At 52.1% G+C, this 19,864-nt stretch overlaps 2 protein-coding genes across 2 annotated transcripts; one reads left to right on the forward strand and one right to left on the reverse strand.

Annotated features, from left to right (window-relative positions):
* Positions 1-82: 82 nt before the first annotated feature.
* Positions 83-1,912, reverse strand: ACET3X_000013 (uncharacterized protein; the record flags this gene model as incomplete). Its single annotated transcript, XM_069446566.1, has 6 exons — positions 83-525; positions 581-1,252; positions 1,303-1,390; positions 1,440-1,526; positions 1,569-1,616; positions 1,664-1,912. 6 exons carry the CDS (start codon positions 1,910-1,912, stop codon positions 83-85), a joined length of 1,587 nt encoding a protein of 528 aa, XP_069310255.1.
* A 1,688-nt stretch (positions 1,913-3,600) lies between these two features.
* On the forward strand, positions 3,601-19,092 carry ACET3X_000014 (uncharacterized protein; the record flags this gene model as incomplete). The annotated part of the gene is made up of 2 exons (XM_069446676.1): positions 3,601-17,461; positions 17,510-19,092. 2 exons carry the CDS (start codon positions 3,601-3,603, stop codon positions 19,090-19,092), a joined length of 15,444 nt encoding a protein of 5,147 aa, XP_069310256.1.
* Between the last annotated feature and the right edge of the window lie 772 nt (positions 19,093-19,864).

A 19,864-nucleotide genomic window follows, 5' to 3' on the forward strand; every position in this document is an offset into this window, starting at 1 on the left:
GCTGCACGCCTTCCAATCTCCTTCCCCATCCTCATAACCTCATACAATCTTCGTGGATGTCCATCTCCAATTTCCTTATCGTTCAAGCCTTGTCTACTTCCTTCCCGCCCTTGACCCTCCTAATCAAAAGAGGCTTGTCTCTCGGCTCCATAACCACATTCCCATGCTCCACCATCGCATACCTATTCTCCAATCCCGTCTCACCCCCCAGCATCTTGATATCGTACCTCTCAACCAGTCGTGCAAAGATGATCTTGAGCAGATTATGCGCATAGAACCTACCAGGACAGACATGATTGTCGTAGCCCCACCGGAACTCAGTCTCATTGGCAATCAGCCACCGATGATTCGGCTTATCCTTTTGCGCGCTCGTCTCGCGTAGCTTGTAGTGTCGGAAGCCGTCGAAGCTGTTGTACTGCGAGTTTGTTGTGATGAGCGGGTTCGCAATCACAATGGCGGCGCCGGGGGGCAGGTACTGTCCGTTTGATAGCGTGTAGCCCTTGCGGACACGGCGGAAGTACGGTTCTGTTACAAGTCTTGTTTAGCCTGGGAAGGTACGTTGCGAAAGGAGATAACATACCGATAATGACTGGGAAGTGCATGCCAACCTCCTTGAAGTAACTGTCTATCTTCCCAAACTCCTTCATCGCACTCACTGGAATCGAGCCGTCGGCATTCACCGTATTCCGAACCTCTTCGCGCAGCGGCTCAACATACTCTGGCGTCACGGCGAGCGTATGCAACATGGCAATCAGCGTCTGCATCGACGCATTAATCGTCCCAAGTATGAGCAAGACCTGTGCCGCCGTACAGTCCTCCAACGTATCGTTCCGCGCGTCCGAGCGGTCAAGAAGCCATTGCATCATGTCCTCTGGCGGAACCCAGTTCTTGTCCTTGGCCTTTGCTTCCTCGCGCTCTTCCATGACGCGTTTGACGTAGCTTCTCAGCTTCTTTCTCGTCGCGAGGAGACGCTTGACTTCCGGGAGGCGGGGAGCGAGCAGAGGTCTGAGCCATGCGCGTGTGACTTTGATGGCGCGCGTGGCTTCGCCGAGATGCACGGTGAAGTTCTTTGTGCAGTCGAGGTAACCCGGGTCGGAGGCGACGTCGCCGCCGATGAAGAGGTGGGCGGAGACTTTGGCGATGATGTCCAGAGCGGTTTGGGATACGTTGATTTCTGTCCACTGGTCGTGCGAGGGGAGGTGCGTGTTTAGTGCTGCGTCGACCTCGTCACAGATTTTCGAGGTGATGTTCGCTGCTGCTGTTAGCATGCATACACATACTGGCAGCGGTGTTTCTGCTTACTCAGCTTGGGGGTGAGGTCTCTCTTGATGGTGTCAACAACCTCGGGGAGAAATCGTATGTCGACGTAGGTGTAGGTTTCCTCTAGGCCCTGGATGCGCGTGAGCAACTGCGTCACTCATGTCGCACACATGTCATACTTTGGAAAACATATCGTAAAAAGATAGCTCCTCTTCGGGTGCTTTCCGCAGTTCAGGCAACGCGGAGAGAGGAAGGACGATTTGCTCCTCTACAAGGACTTAGCATGAATAGTTGTAGCATTGGCAGACATTTCGCTTACCGTCCAACGTCTGCATCCTATAGGCCAGTCCTCTGAACTAGAAGCGTGTTAGGTGGGATAAGGCATTTCTCATGAGTGAAATACCTTCTGATCACCATCCTTGTAGAGTGCCTTTGCTCCAGCCAAAAACTTTGCTCGCCGCTCCGCGCTGCTGAGATGCGCTAGGTAGAGTGGAAACTTTGCCATCTGCGACTTGAATCTCAAACGCGGTACATAAATGTAAGCCGCAAGGATGAGAGCAGCAAGCACTACCGATATTGGGATTTGTCGCAGCAAGGCAAGGCTACGAAGCATCAACTCGATCGCCCTCGAGTAAAGAGATTCAGGTTCCATTTCTGAGGTGTCTTGAATCCCAATGACCCGAAAGAACAAGCTCTCTCGAAAGAAGAGAAACCACAAGTACAATGATGTTGAAGTGTGTGGGTATATCCAAGAATCAGAACAATCGTCGTGTTCAAACTACAAGATACCACAAAGTCACCTAGGGCACAGCTCACTTATGTCCCAAAGCGCTTCCAGACACGATGCGGAGTTCACATGTCTCCAGAATAGTCCATCCGATCTTGAGAATACCAGAGAGCAAGTATCCCGCAAACCCTATTGGCTCGGAAGTATCGACCTAGTGGTCATCATCGCGCCCCGAATGTACGAGGCTAAGATGAGGAGTTGTGGTCGAAAGAAGGACACATACGTGTCGCCATGCAAGCCATCCATGTCGACTCGGCAATCTCCACGGCATGAAACTTCAGCAGACGGCAATAGATGAGCTCGGCAAGCTTGTTTACGGCCGAATCTTGCATCGGAGCGGTGCCGCCATTTCGTCTGACTGCATGAGTGGTCGCGTCGTCCGCAGCTGCGCCGGCTGAAGTCCCGCGTCTGACCCGCGATGCGCATTCCTGATTCCTGGTCTCCGTTGAACATCGCAAATGCGCTCGGGTCAGACGGAGCAACGCCACCCGCACGGCCCGAAAAACGGGACCCGTTGAGTCGCGGGGGTGGGAGTAGTGTGAAGGAACCCCATCCGTGCGTCAGTGGCGGGGAAGATGGTGACATTAGGATATCTGTCATTGTCGTCGGTTCAAGCGGAGGCCTTTCGGACAATAAGAAGCCGAGCGTCCGAGATACAATGATAACTCTTGGACTCAGCCGTTTGTCAGTTGTTCGAGGAGTGCCAGCTGCGGGTAAACCGCACATCGCAGGGGGGTGCTGGATAATGGAAAAATCGCCATATCAACCTTTCGTAGCGTGTAAATCTTACTTTTGCTTGTCTAAACGACGTAGAGACTGTGCTAGAGGTAACATGACGGATTTCCTGAAAACGAACCCCCGGCCGCGCGCTACGGTAGGCCCGCAAAGAAACTTTCTCCAAGATCCAAACACGGCATCCCGAGATCGCTTCGAGCAGCGCTCCTTCGAAGCAGCGGTCGTCAAATATGTATGACGAAGAGTTGCATGACATGGTGAGACTGTGAGAGCCGAGTAGCTTTAACGTACTCCTCCAATGAGAAAGCAGTCGTGAGCATGTTGGTCCATAGCTTTCACCGCATCGTCCCCTGCGTATCCACAATACGAGCGTCTCATGTCGCAGGACTGCCTACGTGGGATATCCGACGAGATCGAGAGGCTTCGTGGTACTTTCTCGGTTGAACGCGTAACGCTTGCTGACTCGATATGGTCCGAATAGTATCCTCTTTGCTCAACAGGGATTTAAATTGAGACGAGCACGATGAGCGCGTCGAAGTTCGGCCATCGTCGCCGAACGATAGATCGAGTAAGCGTCGGGGCTCGTCCAGTGGATAAGTTCTTGTTCGATCTTGGCCGTACAGATGTACTAGTCTCGATCTGTGAAGCGATACTCGCGAGCATCTCGACTGACATAGATAAAATGACACGAGGTTGCGACAGGACAAATCGCACATTCGTATACACTAGGATTAGCAGCTTCTACATCTTTCAAGTCAATTTCTTCTGCACAAACCTTAGTCCAACAATAGCCAACAAGCCATTCCACAAAATCAAACATGCCGGAAATGCTACTGTCTGACGTCAACGGACTCGGTGTCGAGAAGACATGGGAGAGAAACCGCGAAACTCTGCCAGTGGTCAATCGCTGCGTCCACAGCCTGTTTGAAGAGCAAGTCAAAGCTCGACCGGATGCGTGCGCCGTACACGCATGGGATGGCGAGATGACCTACGAGCAGTTGGACCAGCAGTCAACACGACTGGCAGGCTATCTCGCCAGTCAAGGCATTGGGCCTGAGGTAATGGTTCCACTGTGCTTTGAGAAGTCGATCTGGGCAGTGGTAGCAATGTTGGCCGTTCTGAAGGCAGGTGCCGCATTTGTGCCACTAGAACCAATGCATCCTAGCGCCCGCCACGAGCGGATATTCGAGCAGACCAACACCAAGCTGGTCCTTACTTCCAAGCAATACGCCGCTCTCTGGCCACGTGCGACCGTGCAGGTTCTCGCAATCGACAACACGTTTGTTGACCAGTTACCATGTCAAGCCGAGTTCCGTTCCAAGGCCGGGCCATCAAATGCTGTCTATGTCATGTTCACCTCGGGTAGTACTGGCGTTCCAAAAGGCGTTGTCCTGGAGCATCGCGCAATCGCTACAAGCTGCTTGGCCCATGGCAAGGCGATGCGACTCGGGCCTGACTCCCGGGCGCTCCAGTTCGCGGCTTACACGTTTGATATCTGTATCGCTGAGATCTTTACGGTGTTGATATTCGGCGGTTGTGTTTGTGTCCCGTCTGATGACGATCGCCGTGGCGCTTTGTCGGAGGTAATCAACAACAGCCGTGTTAACTGGGCGCAACTGACGCCGACCGTCGCGCGTCTCCTGGACCCCAGCACGGTTACCTCGCTGAAAGTGCTCGTCCTTGGTGGGGAGCGCGTGGACGATGCCGATTGGAAGAGATGGCGTGACGATGTCGTGAGGGTGAACGTGTATGGCCCGACGGAGTGTAGTATTTGGTGCACTTCGTACTGCAATACTGGTCGAGAGTTCCGGTCGGGGACGATCGGCACGTCGATGGCTTCTTTAAGTTGGGTCGTCGACCAGGATGACCACAACAAGCTAGTCCCCTTTGGTTCGATTGGCGAGCTCCTGATCGAGGGGCCGATCTTAGCCCGCGGTTACCTCAACGACACTGCAAAAACCGACGCCGTCTTCATTCACGACCCTCTCTGGCTGACGCACAGCAACAATGCCAATGGCCGTACTGGACGACAGGGAAGGCTATACAAAACCGGTGATCTGGTCTACTATGATGCAGACAGGAACCTGGTGTACGCGGGTCGCAAGGACAGCCAGACCAAGGTGCGCGGTCAACGGATCGAGCTGGGCGAGATCGAGCATCACCTCAATCAATGCATGCCAGGCATCAAACAGGTCGCCGCCGAGGTCATCGTACCATCGGGAGATCAGGGCAAAGCAATGGTGGCGGCATTCGTGCAGCTAAGCGAAGAGTCACACCGTGCGCTCATCCATCAGACTTCTGAGAATGACTTGGTAGTGCAAGTCATCTTCCCTAAGCATGTGGATCAGTTATTGGTCCAGCGTATGCCAAGGGATATGGTGCCTGAGATGTACTTTGCCATAGCGGAACTTCCATTGACGACATCCGCCAAAGTAGACCGGCAGAGGCTGCGTAGGATCGGTTCCTCATTCTCTGCACAGCAATTAGCCCAGTTACGGACGCACGGCGATGGACCAAAGCGCCAACCTGAGACTGAGAGGGAGAAGACACTGCATGGTCTTTGGGCGCAGGTCCTTGGCATTGACGCTAGCCTAATTGGTATGGATGACAGCTTCTTCAGCCTAGGCGGCGATTCAATAGCAGCTATGAAGCTGGTGGGCGAAGCGCGCAGATTGGGCATAAAGATCAGTGTGGCAGTCGTCTTCCGCAACCCCACGCTCGATCAGTTGAGCTCTGCAGCGACCAATCCAGACGACGCGTCTGATGTCGATACCACCATTCCTCGTGTTGACCATGACGGGCCTGTTGCACAATCATTCGCACAAGGTCGGATGTGGTTCTTGGAAGAACTTTACCCAGGTCTTACCTGGTATCTCATGCCGGTTGTTGTGCGGATCAAGGGCCCGCTGCAGCTGGTAGCGCTGCAATCTGCGCTGAATGCGATCGAGAAGCGCCATGAGACTCTTCGGACGACCTTTGAGACCATCGGAGATATGAGCATGCAGCTCGTCCACACGTACCATCCCAAGGAGCTGAGCGTCATTGATGTAGACGAACAAACTCTCCCAGACGCAGTGCACCGGGACCAGATAACTCCCTTTGATCTGCGCACGGAGGCTGGTTGGCGAGTGTCACTCTACCGTATCAGTAACGAAGAGCACGTCTTGTCTATCATCATGCACCACATTATTTCCGATGGTTGGTCTACTGATCTGCTTACTCGCGAGTTGGGAGCGTTCTACTCAGCCACAACACGGGGCCGGGACGCTCTTACTTACGTCCAACCTCTGCCAATTCAGTATCGAGACTTTTCCGTGTGGCAGAGGCAGCAGGCCCAGATTGACAAGCACCAGAGTCAGCTCAACTATTGGTTCAATTTGCTGAATACCAGCAGACCGGCTGAGTTGCTTTGCGACAAAGTACGACCAGCTGCGTTATCTGGACAGGCTGCCAAGCAAACGTTCCAGATTGACGGCCCGCTGTACAGTCAGCTGCTGCAGTTCTGCAAAGCGCAAGGAGTCACCAAGTTCATGGTGCTGTTCGCAGCCTTCAGAGCTACTCAGTTCCGTCTCACTGGCCAAAAGGATGCAACTATCGGCACTGTGAACGCCAATCGGGATCGGTGGGAGCTGAAAGGCATGATCGGCTTCTTTGTTAACCTGCAGTGCCTTCGGACTACAATAGACGAGGACGAATCGTTTGAGAAGCTCGTTCAGCAAGTCCATGGTGCAATGATCGCTTCCCTTGCCAACGCAGACGTTCCGTTTGAGAGCATCGTATCCAAGCTCAAAAACACTAGAGACTTGTCTCGCCATCCCATTGTGCAGATGATTTTTGCCTTGCATTCTCAGCGCAACTTGGGGCAACTATCACTAGAGGGCCTGGAAACAGAGACTCTGGATAATGCACCGAAGTCGAGATTTGATCTTGAATTCCACTTCTTCCAGCAGGAAGATAGCCTAAAGGGTGAAGTCGTCTATTCCACCGACCTTTATTCGCCAGATACTATCGAAAACATGCTCTCAGTTTTCCATGTCGTTCTTGAAGAGTGCCTGCGAGAGCCGACAGCTGCGATTTCCTCCTTGCCTTTGTTACGGGAAGCCAGCTACTCCAAGCTCGATAGCATGGGTCTGATTCAAGTTGAGAAGACGGCCTACTCACGCGAGTCGAGCGTGGTCGATCTGTTCCGCCAGCAAGCTTCTGTCTGTCCATCTAAGATTGCTGTAAAAGACGCTTCGATATCGATGACTTATGCACAGCTGGACGAGAAGTCTGACATTCTAGCTCAGTGGTTGGCCAAACAATCGCTTGCTCCGGAGACACTGGTCGGCCTATTTGCAGGCCGAAGCTGTCAGGCTATCGTTGCAATTTTGGCTATCTTGAAGGCGGGGCTAGCGTATCTACCGTTCGATCTCAAGGTCCCAGCCAAACGCATGAGCAAAATTCTTTCCTCGCTCTCAGGCCAGAAAGTTGTCTTTTTGGGGGCTGACGTACACCCTCCCGATGTGAAGCTCAGTGATGTCAGATTCGTGCGCATCGCAGAAGCTCTGAACGAGCAGGTGGACAATGTGTCCGCCTCTCAGGATATCGCCAAGCCTTCTGCCGATAGCCTTGCCTATGTCATGTTCACGTCAGGGTCAACCGGTCAACCCAAGGGTGTCATGATTGAACATCGCTGTATCGTGCACCTAGTAAGGGACAATAACTTTATGCAGTATCTGCCAGCTCCACCAGTAATGGTGCACCTCACAAACTTGGCGTTTGATGTCTCTACATTGGAGATATATGGTGCACTCCTCCAGGGCGGGATGTTGGTGTGCATCGACAGAATGACAGTGTTGGATCCAGAGGCTGTGCTACGAACGTTCCGTCGAGAACATGTCAGTATGGCGGTCATGACACCGTCTCTCTTCAGGACCTACGTTCAGCAATTGCCTGCGATCTTCGCTAATCTCGATATGCTTTGCGTTGGAGGCGAAGCCACTCGAGGAAACGATATCATTTCTATGAAAACACTCAGCACAGGCAAGATTATCAATGCCTACGGGCCGACCGAAGACACGACTTTCGACACATCTTATTTGTTGTCGAAACACGAGCAATACCCAAATGGCCCGCCGATCGGTCGTGCTTTCAAGAACACTGGCGCCTATGTCATGGATTCGAAGCAGCAGCTTGTTCCCCTTGGGGTCGTTGGAGAGCTTGTAGTCACTGGTGACGGCCTGGCACGTGGATACACCGATCCCGAGCGCAACATCAATCGCTTTATAACGATTCAAATCGAGGGTGAGGCCGTGAAGGCTTACCGTACAGGTGACCTTGTGCGGTACCGTCCCACAGACGGCCAACTAGAGATTTTCGGCCGTATGGACGGACAGGTCAAAATGCGGGGACATCGCATAGAGTTGGGCGAGATTGAGCACGTTCTCCGCAGCCACAGGTCTGTACGAGATGCTGTAGCTGTGGTACAGCAGCAGCAAGATGCACATGAGACTGCTCGACTAGCTGCTTTTGTCACGGTCTACGAGGGCGACGAACTGATTGACCAAGAGCCCACAGACAACGACGAATCGCAGCATGTCGATGTGTGGGAGGACCAATTTGATTCCAAAGTCTATACGCCCATCTCTCAAGTCCTACCTGAAGCTATTGGACGAGACTTTATCGGATGGACTTCTATGTACGACGGCAGCGCGATCGACATAGCGGAGATGAACGAGTGGCTGGACGACACGATCAACACAATGCTCAACGGTCATCCGCCTGGCAAGGTCCTCGAGGTAGGCACAGGGACCGGTATGATTCTTTTCAACCTGGGCGACGGTCTGGAAAGCTATGTTGGACTGGATCCATCTCTAAAAGCTGTGGAATTCGTCAAACACACAGCCAGATCGATACCTACGTTTGCAGACAAGGTCAGAGTCTACAAGGCCACAGCGGCCGACCTTGATCGGCTAAAGCCTATCGATGCAAGTCTCGTAGTGATTAACTCAGTTGTTCAGTACTTCCCAAGCCTGGAGTACCTTTACAAGACCACGCAACAGTTGCTTGAACTGGAGAGCATCTCTACCATCTTTTTCGGCGATGTGCGGTCCTACGCGCTACATCGAGAGTTTCTTGCAACGCGGGCAATGTTCATGGCTGGCGATGATGCAGACAAGGCTGAAGTCCGTCGCATAATCGCTGACATGGAGCGAGTCGAAAGAGAGCTCCTGGTGGACCCAGCCTTTTTCACCTCATTGCCGCAGCGCCTTCCTGATCTGGTAGAGCATGTCGAAATCTTGCCGAAGAAGATGAAGGCAACGAATGAGCTGAGTTGCTATCGCTTTGCCGCTGTCATCTATGCCAAGCCACGAAATGAGCGAAAGCAAGAGCGAGTGATTCGACACGTGGAACACGACGACTGGATCGACTTTACGGAGCAAAAGCTAGATCGCCAGTCTCTCTTGGCGAAATTGCAGAGTCATTCCAGCCTATCCACCATGGCTGTGAGCAACATCCCATATAGTAAGACGATTTTGAGCCGGTGCCTGGTCGACTCGATAGACGATGCAGTGACAGAGCTGCCTGACACTCAAGATTGGCGCTTAACAGCGTATAGTCAGGCACAGTGCTTGTCGTCTTTGTCTGCTACTGACCTACATGAGTTGGCGGATGAAACCAACTGCCGCGTTGAAGTCAGCTGGAACAGGCAGCACTCGCAGCGTGGTGGTCTCGACGCCATATTCCATCGATACCAGCCGCGTGAAGGAGAGAACAGGGTATTGTTCCATTTTCCCACCGACCATGCAGAACGACCCCTACACAGTCTGGGTAGCACTCCGCTACGGCAACAAACCCTACAGAGGATTCAACAACAGCTCCAGGAGATGCTTGAGGATCAGCTGCCTCCTTATACGGTTCCCCAGACAATTACGTTCCTGGGCGTTATGCCAACCAACCAGAACGGCAAAGTGGACCGGAGCGCTCTCACGCAGAAAACTCAGACTCAGACAGCCAAAGGCCAGGAATTCCAGAGAGAGCTTACCAGGCCAGAAGTGAAGATTCAGCAACTCATGGCGCGTGTACTTCACATCAATCCGGACCGAATCAGCCTGGACGATAGCTTTTTCCAGCTGGGTGGGGACTCGATTGCAGCCATGAAGCTGGTTGCTATGGCTCGAGACGATGACATCCGACTCACGGTCGCAAAGGTCTTTCAATATCCCAAACTCATCCAATTGGCCGCTGTAGCGCAGGAGTACGTTCATGTTCCAAGCGACGACATCGTCCCATTCTCTCTCCTAAATCCCAAGGTTGATGCAACGCAAATACACCACGAGGTGGCCACCAAGTGTAACGTCGATAGGGGTCTGGTTGAGGATATATACCCGTGCTCGCCGCTTCAGGAAGGCTTGATGTCGCTGACTGTGAAGCGACCGGGCGATTACATCATGCAGACCGTGCTGGAGTTGCGGCCGCATGTAGATGAGGCAGCCTTCCGAATCGCATGGGAGAAGGCAGTCCAGTCATTGCAGATATTGCGAACGAGAATCGTGATACATGAGTCACTTGGTCTTTTGCAGGCTGTCATAGCGGACAAACTCGAGTGGGCAGAGGCAGACGACCTGGCTACTTACCTAGCTCAAGACAAGGTGTCATCTATGCAGCTTGGCGAGCCGCTTGCACGGTACGCCTTGGTACGAGACGCTCTCAGAGAAAAGAGGCGGTTCGTCTGGACAATTCACCACGCGATATACGATGGCTGGGCGCTGAACCACATCTTGAGTGCTGTGCAAACAGCATACAACGGCGCAGAACCAGCAAAGCAGCTTGGTTTCAACAACTTCATCAAGTATCTCGGCCAGATGGATCAAGACGCTCTTGCAGCATACTGGCGGACCACACTCAGCGACTGTGAGGCGAACGTTTTTCCGCCACTACTGCCTGAGGTGCAACAGCCAGTCGCTGATGCAACGGCGGAGTACCAATGCCCACCACTTCCCAAAAGAACCTCAAACACTACAATCTCAACACTCGTCCGCGCCGCTTGGGCAATCGTTGCGAGCGGCTACACCAGCTCAGACGATGTTGTATTTGGGGCGACAGTTACTGGTCGAAACGCACCGATGACTGGCATAGAGTCCCTGGTGGGCCCTGTTATTGCAACAGTACCGGTACGGATACGTGTGCAGAGAGACTCTACTGTGCTGGGATTTCTCGAAACAGTACAGAAACAGGCAACTGAGATGATTCCGTTCGAGCAAACGGGCCTTCAACGGATTGCCAAGCTAGGACCAGACACCGAACGCGCGTGCAGTTTCCAGACGCTTCTGATAGTGCAGCCTGCAGATGACGCTTTCCAATCAGACGACGCGTTTGGAACGTGGGAATACGGCTCAGGTCTGCAGGACTTCACGACGTATGCGTTGATGGTGCAGGCTAAGCTGGCTGAAGAGGGTGTCAAAATCACGGCCAGCTTTGACGCGCGGTTAGTCGAACAGTGGCAGGTTGAAAAGATGCTAGGACAGCTAAGCTTCGTCATGCAGCAGCTAGCCCGAGGTGACCCCAGCACAAGAGTCATAGATGTTGAAACGATGACGCCGAGCGATGAACAACAGCTATGGAAGTGGAATCAGAGGCTACCACCAACTATCGAGCGCTGTGTCCATGATGTCTACTTGGACCAAGTACAATCACGGCCTGAAGCGGATGCAATCTGTGCCTGGGACGGTGTGATGACGTACAAGGAGCTCGACGAACGATCGTCGCGGCTAGCGAACTATCTGGTTAGCATTGGTGTCAAAGCAGAGTCCATTGTGCCTCTTTGCTTCGGAAAATCAATGTGGATGGTCGTAGCCATGATGGCTGTGCTAAAAGCAGGAGGCGCCTTTGCTCCGCTAGACCCGGGCCATCCAATTTCTCGACATCGAGAAATTTTCAAGCAAACCAAGGCCAACATAGTGCTCACATCGGCTCAGTACTCCAAGCTCTGGTCTGAAAGCATTCCAACTGTCGTGGAAATCAGCGGTGACTTTATCGATCAGTTATCGACTAGGCCCTACGACACTCAGACCGCGGTGCAGCCAGGCAACACTGCGTATGTCATCTTTACATCAGGTAGCACTGGTGTACCTAAAGGTGTTCAACTGGAGCATAAGGCCGTTTCCACCAGTTGCTTGTGTCAAGGACCAGCGTTAGGCATTACGGAAGATACGCGGGTTCTTCAATTCGCTGCCTATACCTTCGATGCCTGCATCTTGGAAATCATCACAGCACTGCTTCATGGCGCATGTATATGCATTCCCTCAGAGAGTCAGCGCCGCGACAATCTCATCGACACCATCAATTCCATGAAGGCAACATGGGCACTGTTGACTCCAGCTGTTGCGAGGATCCTAGACCCCCAAAGTATTGTATCGCTGAAGACATTGGTTCTCGGCGGAGAGCAGGTCAGTGCTTCAGACTACAATACCTGGAGTGGCCGCGTACGACTGATCAATGCCTATGGACCTACCGAATGTTGCGTCTCTTGTGTCGCAAATCCCGATATGCAGGGGATTGATCCAGTACCCATTGGAAAGCCAATTGCGTCGGTCGCCTGGGTGACTCATCCTGATGACCACAACAGACTAGCACCGCTAGGCGCAGTTGGGGAACTATTGGTTGAGGGACCGAACCTAGCACGCGGCTACCTAGAGGATGCGAAGAAGACAGAAACTGCTTTTGTCAATGATCCTCCCTGGCTGCTCCGAGGCTGGGAAGGCTGCAGTGGGCGGCGAGGCAGACTGTACAAGACAGGCGACTTGGTCTACTACACTTTAAACGGCGATCTGGTCTATGTAGGCCGCAAAGATGGTCAAGTCAAAGTGCGGGGCCAACGCATTGAGCTTGCTGAGATTGAACATTGTCTCTACCAACATGGCCCAGACATCAAGGAGACAGCAGTTGAACTCATCTCGCCAAGAGGAGGAAAGCCGATGATTGCAGCTTTCCTGAAGGCGAGTTCAGAGTTGCTCAATGGGAAGATGTCCGATGCGAGCTCCGGAGCTTATGTCGTATACCCAGCTCGAATAGACGACGAGCTATCTCAGCGACTCCCCGGATACATGGTGCCTGAGGTCTACTTTACACTAGAAGAATTTCCGATATCAACCGCTGGCAAACTGAACAGAAGGCGGCTACGCGAGATCGGAGGCTCGTTTTCGACCGAGCAACTAGCCCAGTTACGTACACAGGAAAACGATATTCGGAAACGAGCACCAACCACAGAGCAAGAGATGGCGGTACAAAAGCTATGGGTGCAGGTGCTCAAGATCGATGCCAATTCTATCGGATTGGATGACAGCTTTTTCCGACTGGGTGGTGACTCCATTGCGGCTATGAAGCTCGTGAGCGAGGCGCGCAATGTCGACCTGACGTTTTCTGTTCAGGATGTTTTCCAGGCGCAGCGACTTGGCCAACTAGCAAAACGATTAGTCCACGCCTCCACTTCAAGTCAGAGTACAATCGCCAGGATCGATCATCAGGGACCCGTCGTTCAATCGTTTGCGCAAGGACGACTCTGGTTCCTCGAACAGCTACACCCAGGACTAGATTGGTATCTCATGCACCTGGCGGTCCGCATCAGAGGTCCGCTCCAACTACCTGCGCTTCAAGCTGCGTTGCAGGCGATAGAGCGCCGTCATGAAACCCTGAGGACAACATTCTCCAACAATGATGTCGAAAGTCTACAAAAGGTTCATCCTTTCCGTGGAGGAAAAGAAGTCAATGTCATTGACATCTGCTCAGACGAGGATGAGATTCTGCTAGAGGCCCTTGAACAGGATCAGAAGACACCATTCGATCTACGACATGAGCCTGGCTGGAGGACATCCATCTTCCGGATCAACGAATGTTGTCATGTGCTTTCGATCGTCATGCATCATATCGTTTCAGATGGCTGGTCAGTAGACGTTCTGGAGAAAGAGCTGAGCATTCTGTACGCTGCCGCGATCCGCAATGAAGATCTCGACTCCTGCTTACCGCCTTTGCCCATCCAATACCGGGACTTCTCTGTCTGGCAGCGACAGCCAGAGCAGGCTCAAGAGCATCAACGGCAACTTGACTACTGGATCAACCAGTTAGATGGAAGTCGGCCAGCAGAATTCCTCTACGATAAACCTCGACCAGCTACCCTCTCCGGTAGAGCTGGCACACAGACACTCAACATCAGTGACCAGCTCTACGACAGTCTGCAAAGCTTTGCCAAGGAACGTGGGATGACTCCATTTGTCGTCCTCCTCGCTGTCTTTAGGGCCACACACTATCGCATGACCAACCAAGATGATGCAACTATCGCAGTCCCTAATGCGAACCGAAGCCGTTCGGAAGTTGCAGACCTAATTGGATTTTTCGTCAACATCCAATGCATCCGCATGAAGATCCAGGATGAGACCTTCGAAGAGCTATTGCAACAGGCCTACAAAACAGTAGTAGACTCACTTGCCAACCAGGATGTACCCTTTGAGAGAATCGTCTCTGCATTACAAGGCGACAGAGACCCTTCCCGTAACCCTCTCGCCCAGGTCGCCTTCGCTGTCCACTCGCAGCAAGACATAGGGAAGCTCAAACTTGAAAGTGTCGAGACCGAAGTCATGGAAGGCCTGGCTACCTCGCGTTTCGATCTCGAGTTCCATTTCTTCCAGGAGCATAACAGTCTACAAGGCTACATATATTTCTCGGAAGAGCTGTTTGTTCCTGACAGTATACGTTCGCTGGCGTCTGTCTTTACCAGCATCCTCGAGAACTGTCTCGCCAGGCCAGAGACACAGGTCGCCGTTGTGCCACTCATGACCGATCACTCTTACACCCAGCTCGACCAAATGGGACTCCTTCGCATGAATCAAACAGCTTACTCCAGGGATTCGAGCATTGTCGACGTCTTCCGTCAGCAAGCCGCTATGCAACCTTCAAGAGTGGCTGTCAAGGATGCACTGAAAGAGCTGACCTACGCCGAGCTGGATTCACAATCGGAAAAGCTTGCGAAATTCCTGGCGGCGAAGTCCTTCGCGCCAGAAACAGCAGTTGGTGTTCTGGCACATCGTTGTTGTGAAGCAATTGTTGCTTTTATTGGTATTCTCAAAGCTGGCTTGGCCTACCTACCATTCGATTCCAAGGCACCCGAAAAGCGAATGGAAGCCATCTTCTCGACCATTGAGGGCAACAAGATGGTGTTGGTTGGCCCAAACATCCGGCTGCCAGGCACTGCGCTCAAGGATGTTGAGTTTGCTCACATTATGGACATCTTGGACGCAGACGAGAATTCTGAGTTCACAAGCACCGAACTGGATCCTGCTCTTAGACCTACTGCGACTAGTCTCGCTTACGTTCTCTTTACATCTGGTTCTACTGGTCAGCCTAAAGGAGTCATGGTCGAACATCGTGGCATAGTACGCCTGGCGCAACATGACCAGATGGAGCATTTCAAGTCATCTGGGGCGATGGCTCATATGGCGAATCTCGCTTTTGATGGATCCTCATGGGAGATCTACACCTGTCTCCTGAATGGGGGCACTCTGGCTTGCATCGATGCGACAACTGTGCTGGACCAGGATGCCCTAGCACGCGCCTTTAGGGAATACCAGATCCGGATCGCCTTCATCACACCTGCTCTGCTGAACTACATCCTAGCCGAATCTCCGGACACAGTGGGCAACTTGGATACCCTGCTTGTAGCAGGAGACAAAGCCGACACAGACGACGTCTTCAGGGCTCGTGATCTTGTGAGGAACAAGATCGTTGCCAATGCATATGGCCCTACTGAGAACTCGGTCATGAGCACACTGTACATCCTTTCTGAAGATGAGAAATGTGTCAATGGTGTGCCTATTGGACGATCTATCAGTAACTCAGGAGCATACGTGATGGATCCAGAACAGAACCAGGTGCCACTTGGTGTTGTCGGTGAGCTCGTCGTCACTGGAGATGGCGTTGCAAGAGGTTATACCGACCCTAACCGCGATGTTGACCGTTTTGTGACTGTCACAATCGGAAACCAAACAATGCGAGCCTATCGCACCGGGGACTACGTTCGCCAGAGACCCCAAGATGGGCAGATGGAATTCTTCGGCCGCATCGATGGGCAAGTAAAGATCCGCGGCAACCGTGTGGAGCTAGGAGAAATTGAAGCCGTCCTTCGCGGTCACAACTTGGTGCGGGACGCAGTTCTTGTAGCAGACCAAAGACAAGACAAACAACAGCGGCTATTTGGTTATATCACGCTCAAAGAAGAGTCCGATATGACTAGCGGGCAGAACAGCGATGACAACCAGATCCAGCATGTCAACGCGTGGGAGCAACGCTTCGACACGGAGACATATGCTCCAATCGATGGTATTCAGTCTGGGACAGTCGGGCAAGATTTCATCGGCTGGACATCGATGTACGATGGAACCGATATCGACAAGACTGAAATGAAGGAGTGGTTGGATGAGACGATCAAATCGATTCACGACAAGGTTGGCGGGCGATTGGGCAACGTTCTTGAGATCGGATCAGGATCTGGCATGATCCTGTTCAACCTCGGAGACAGCTTAAAACACTACACCGGATTTGAGCCGTCAAGAAGGGCAGTCGATTTCATTACGGGCACAGCCAGGTCAATCCCCTCACTTGCCAACAAAGTGGAGATGTACAAGGCTACAGCGGCCGACATCAGCAAGGTGGAGCGGCCGCTCCAGGCTGATTTGGTCGTCCTGAACTCCGTGGTCCAGTACTTTCCAAGCCAAGGGTATCTGTTCAATGTGGTACGGGATTTACTCGAGGTGAACGGGGTCAAAACTTTATTCTTTGGGGACATTCGCTCTCATGCTCTCCGCCGGGAATTCTATGCATCCAGAGCGCTCTTCATGGCTGGAGAGAAGGCCAGTCAAGAGGACCTTCGACGTCTGGTTGAGGATATGGAACAGATTGAACAAGAGCTTTTGGTCGATCCTGGCTTCTTTACCTCACTGACACATCGGCTTCCTGATCTGGTCCAGCATGTGGAGATCCAACCCAAGAGAATGAGAGCGACCAACGAGCTTAGCTCTTACCGCTATACGGCAGTCGTTTACTCTCGATCCTGGAACCCGCCATGTGGTGGGCTCCAGACTATCCCAGACGATGAGTGGATTGATTTCCAGGAAGAGAATCTCAACCGTGACTCTCTCCAGCAGCGCATCAAGGATGTTGCAAGCACACGTCCTTTGGCCATAAGCAATATCCCCAACAGCAAAACTCTTTTTGGGAAATGCCTTCTGGGTTCACTGGACGACGAAAAGGCTAGAAAACCGGTCCACATGGATTGGACTTCTCTGGTTGATCAACAAACTGAGGGGGTACCAAGCCTTTCTGCCGTTGACCTGGACGATATGGCCAAAGCAGCAGGCTGCCAAGTGAAGATCAGTTGGAACAGAAAATACTCACAGCATGGTGGCCTCGACGCGATATTCTACCCTCGTCAAATCAATGGTGGGAGTGACCAGGCAGGATTGATGTTTTCATTCCCAACCGATCATGCCGAACGTCGACGGCGGACGTTGAGCAACAAGCCAATGCGACAGCAACTGGTCAAGGACGTCCAACAGCAGCTGGATGAACTCGTCAAATCTCAGCTACCTTCTTACATGGTTCCACAATCAATTCAAGTTTTGGATCAACTCCCGATCAACCAGAATGGTAAGGTCGATCGGAAAGCTCTCATTCAAAGAACAAGAACGCACACAGGGGTTAGCCAGGAAAGCCTGCAACGAGAACTAAGCTCTGCAGAGCTCAAACTGCAGCAGATACTATCGCGAGTACTTGGAATCGACCCTAGTCGTATTGGACTAGAAGACAGCTTCTTTCAGCTGGGCGGGGACTCAATTGCTGCTATGAAGATTGTCGCCGCAGCGCGCGAAGAAGACATTCACCTCACGATCGCAAACATCTTCCAGCACCCTAAGCTCGTCAACTTGGCCACTGTTGCTAAGTTCTCTCAACATGCAGTTGAACAGAAGCCGATTCAACCGTTCTCCCTGCTCTCGACGACCCAAAAAGACTATCTTCTCCATGCCATACCCGCACATACCTCCAATGTGGATAGAAACGATATTATCGACATCCTCCCCACCACATGGATGCAGAATCTGTTCGTCACCCGAGGTGTCAACGATCATCCCCTGGCCTTCAATTATTTCTACCTCAATCTAGGGACCCGCGTTGACGCCCCACGACTCCAACCCAGCATCACCGCTCTTGTTGAACACTTCTCCATACTCCGAACCAAATTTGTATATGTTGACGGAGTACTTTGGCAAGCTGTCCTTCGTAACCCACACGTTCCTTTCAGGGAGTATCATCTTGATATGCCTGTTGGAGAAGCAGCTGACGCTGTCTGCTTGGAGGACAGTCGGACCACGGAACCTCTGGAGTTGGCTACTGCTTTCATGCTGGTACGAGGCGCATACAATGAACACCTTCTGGCGATCCGCATTACGCATGCCCAGTACGACGGGGTCTGTTTCCCATCGTTCGTCAGAACACTTTTCGCCTTCTACTTTGGAAAACCCGTGGAACCTGTGCATGTCCATTCGAAGTATCTGGCATATACCCAGGGCAGAAAATCAGTCTCAGCTCTGCACTGGCGCAAGGTCCTCCAAGGTTCGCGGATAACTAAAATCACCCCGATACTCGGTCCGAGCATTCGACGTGGCATGACTCCAATGGAGATACAGACAGAAAATAACATCGGCATGCCACATGTTCCGACTGGTCTTACTTTGGCTTCGGTCGTCAGTGCTGCTTGGGCACAGGTTCTCTCACAGATTACCGGAGAACAAGATGTCGTCTATGGATACATGGTCGCTGGCCGGAATGCTAATATCCCGGATATCAGCAAGATTGTCGGCCCTTGCCTAAACATCATTCCAGTTCGAGCACGGGTCCATCCAATGACAACTGCACCTGAACTGGTACGATCGCTTCAGGAACAGTACATCGCACTAGGGGAAGCCGATTCAATGGGATTTGATGAGATAGTCCGCACATCCACAGACTGGCCAGCCAATACGGAGTATGACTCTGTGTTCCAGCACCAGAACCTGAACGAACATCCCGAGTTCGATTTTGAAGACACCACTGCTAGGCTCCATTGGTTTCAGAATCCTGATTCGGTGCCTTGCATTCTCACTGTGGTGTCTTTCCCGCTGGAAGACGGGCTTAAGATTCTGGTCAGGGGTAATGAACACATCATCACGCCTGAGAGTGCAGAGAGGATAAACAAGATGCTCTGCGAGACGATCGGGAAACTGGGGTCTGCACTGCAGTAGCACCGTGATTTAATGATGGAATTATGTTCCATCACATATTCGAGGGGGCGTCTGATAGATGTTGAATATACACTTCCCATGCTTACACTACGCCGTTGTATCTACTTTTACCTGTTATTTCTTCGCCGTCTTCTAGAAGCCTCTTTCATTCTTATAAAAGTCTAAATATTGGTGCATGTGTGTGAGGAAATTAGCGTTGGTGAAGTCGTTCATAAGTCGCAGATCCCCACGTAGCATGATCATAGCTCTCTTTCTTGGAACATGTAGAGATTTATGGCAGTGAAGATAAAGAAGAGGCGGACCACATTTATATGTGCCTCTTTAGATGCCTAGGCAGAGCCTCTCTACCGGTGTGGCTTGGTTGAAATGGCTACGTCTTTGGAACAGCCGCCCGTGTAAGGTCTACCAGGAGCAGCGCCACTCGCGACAAAACCTGGCCACCTCTTTCTAACCAACGAACCAGTCAGTAAGTTCTTTGATCATACTAGCGCTGAATAATACTGCGGTACAATCTCCCCGCGGGCGTTCGTCGCATCGAGAATGTACAGCCCAGTGAAACACCACATCTCAGTCCTTCACGCACTACACATTACGTCATCAAACTACATCGGGAAAGTGCTCGAATCATTCTTACCCCGCACAGTCTTCCTGGTAACTTTCTTCGTTTTACATACGGCTATCAAACACCTACACTGCGGTTCATAGCCCCCGACAAGCGCTCAACATCCGTATCGACCCCGACAGAATTCAAATCGCTACATTCTGTTCTAAT

Source organism: Alternaria dauci, chromosome 1 (assembly GCF_042100115.1).
Source record: "Alternaria dauci strain A2016 chromosome 1, whole genome shotgun sequence".
Taxonomy (NCBI): Eukaryota; Fungi; Ascomycota; class Dothideomycetes; order Pleosporales; family Pleosporaceae; genus Alternaria; species Alternaria dauci.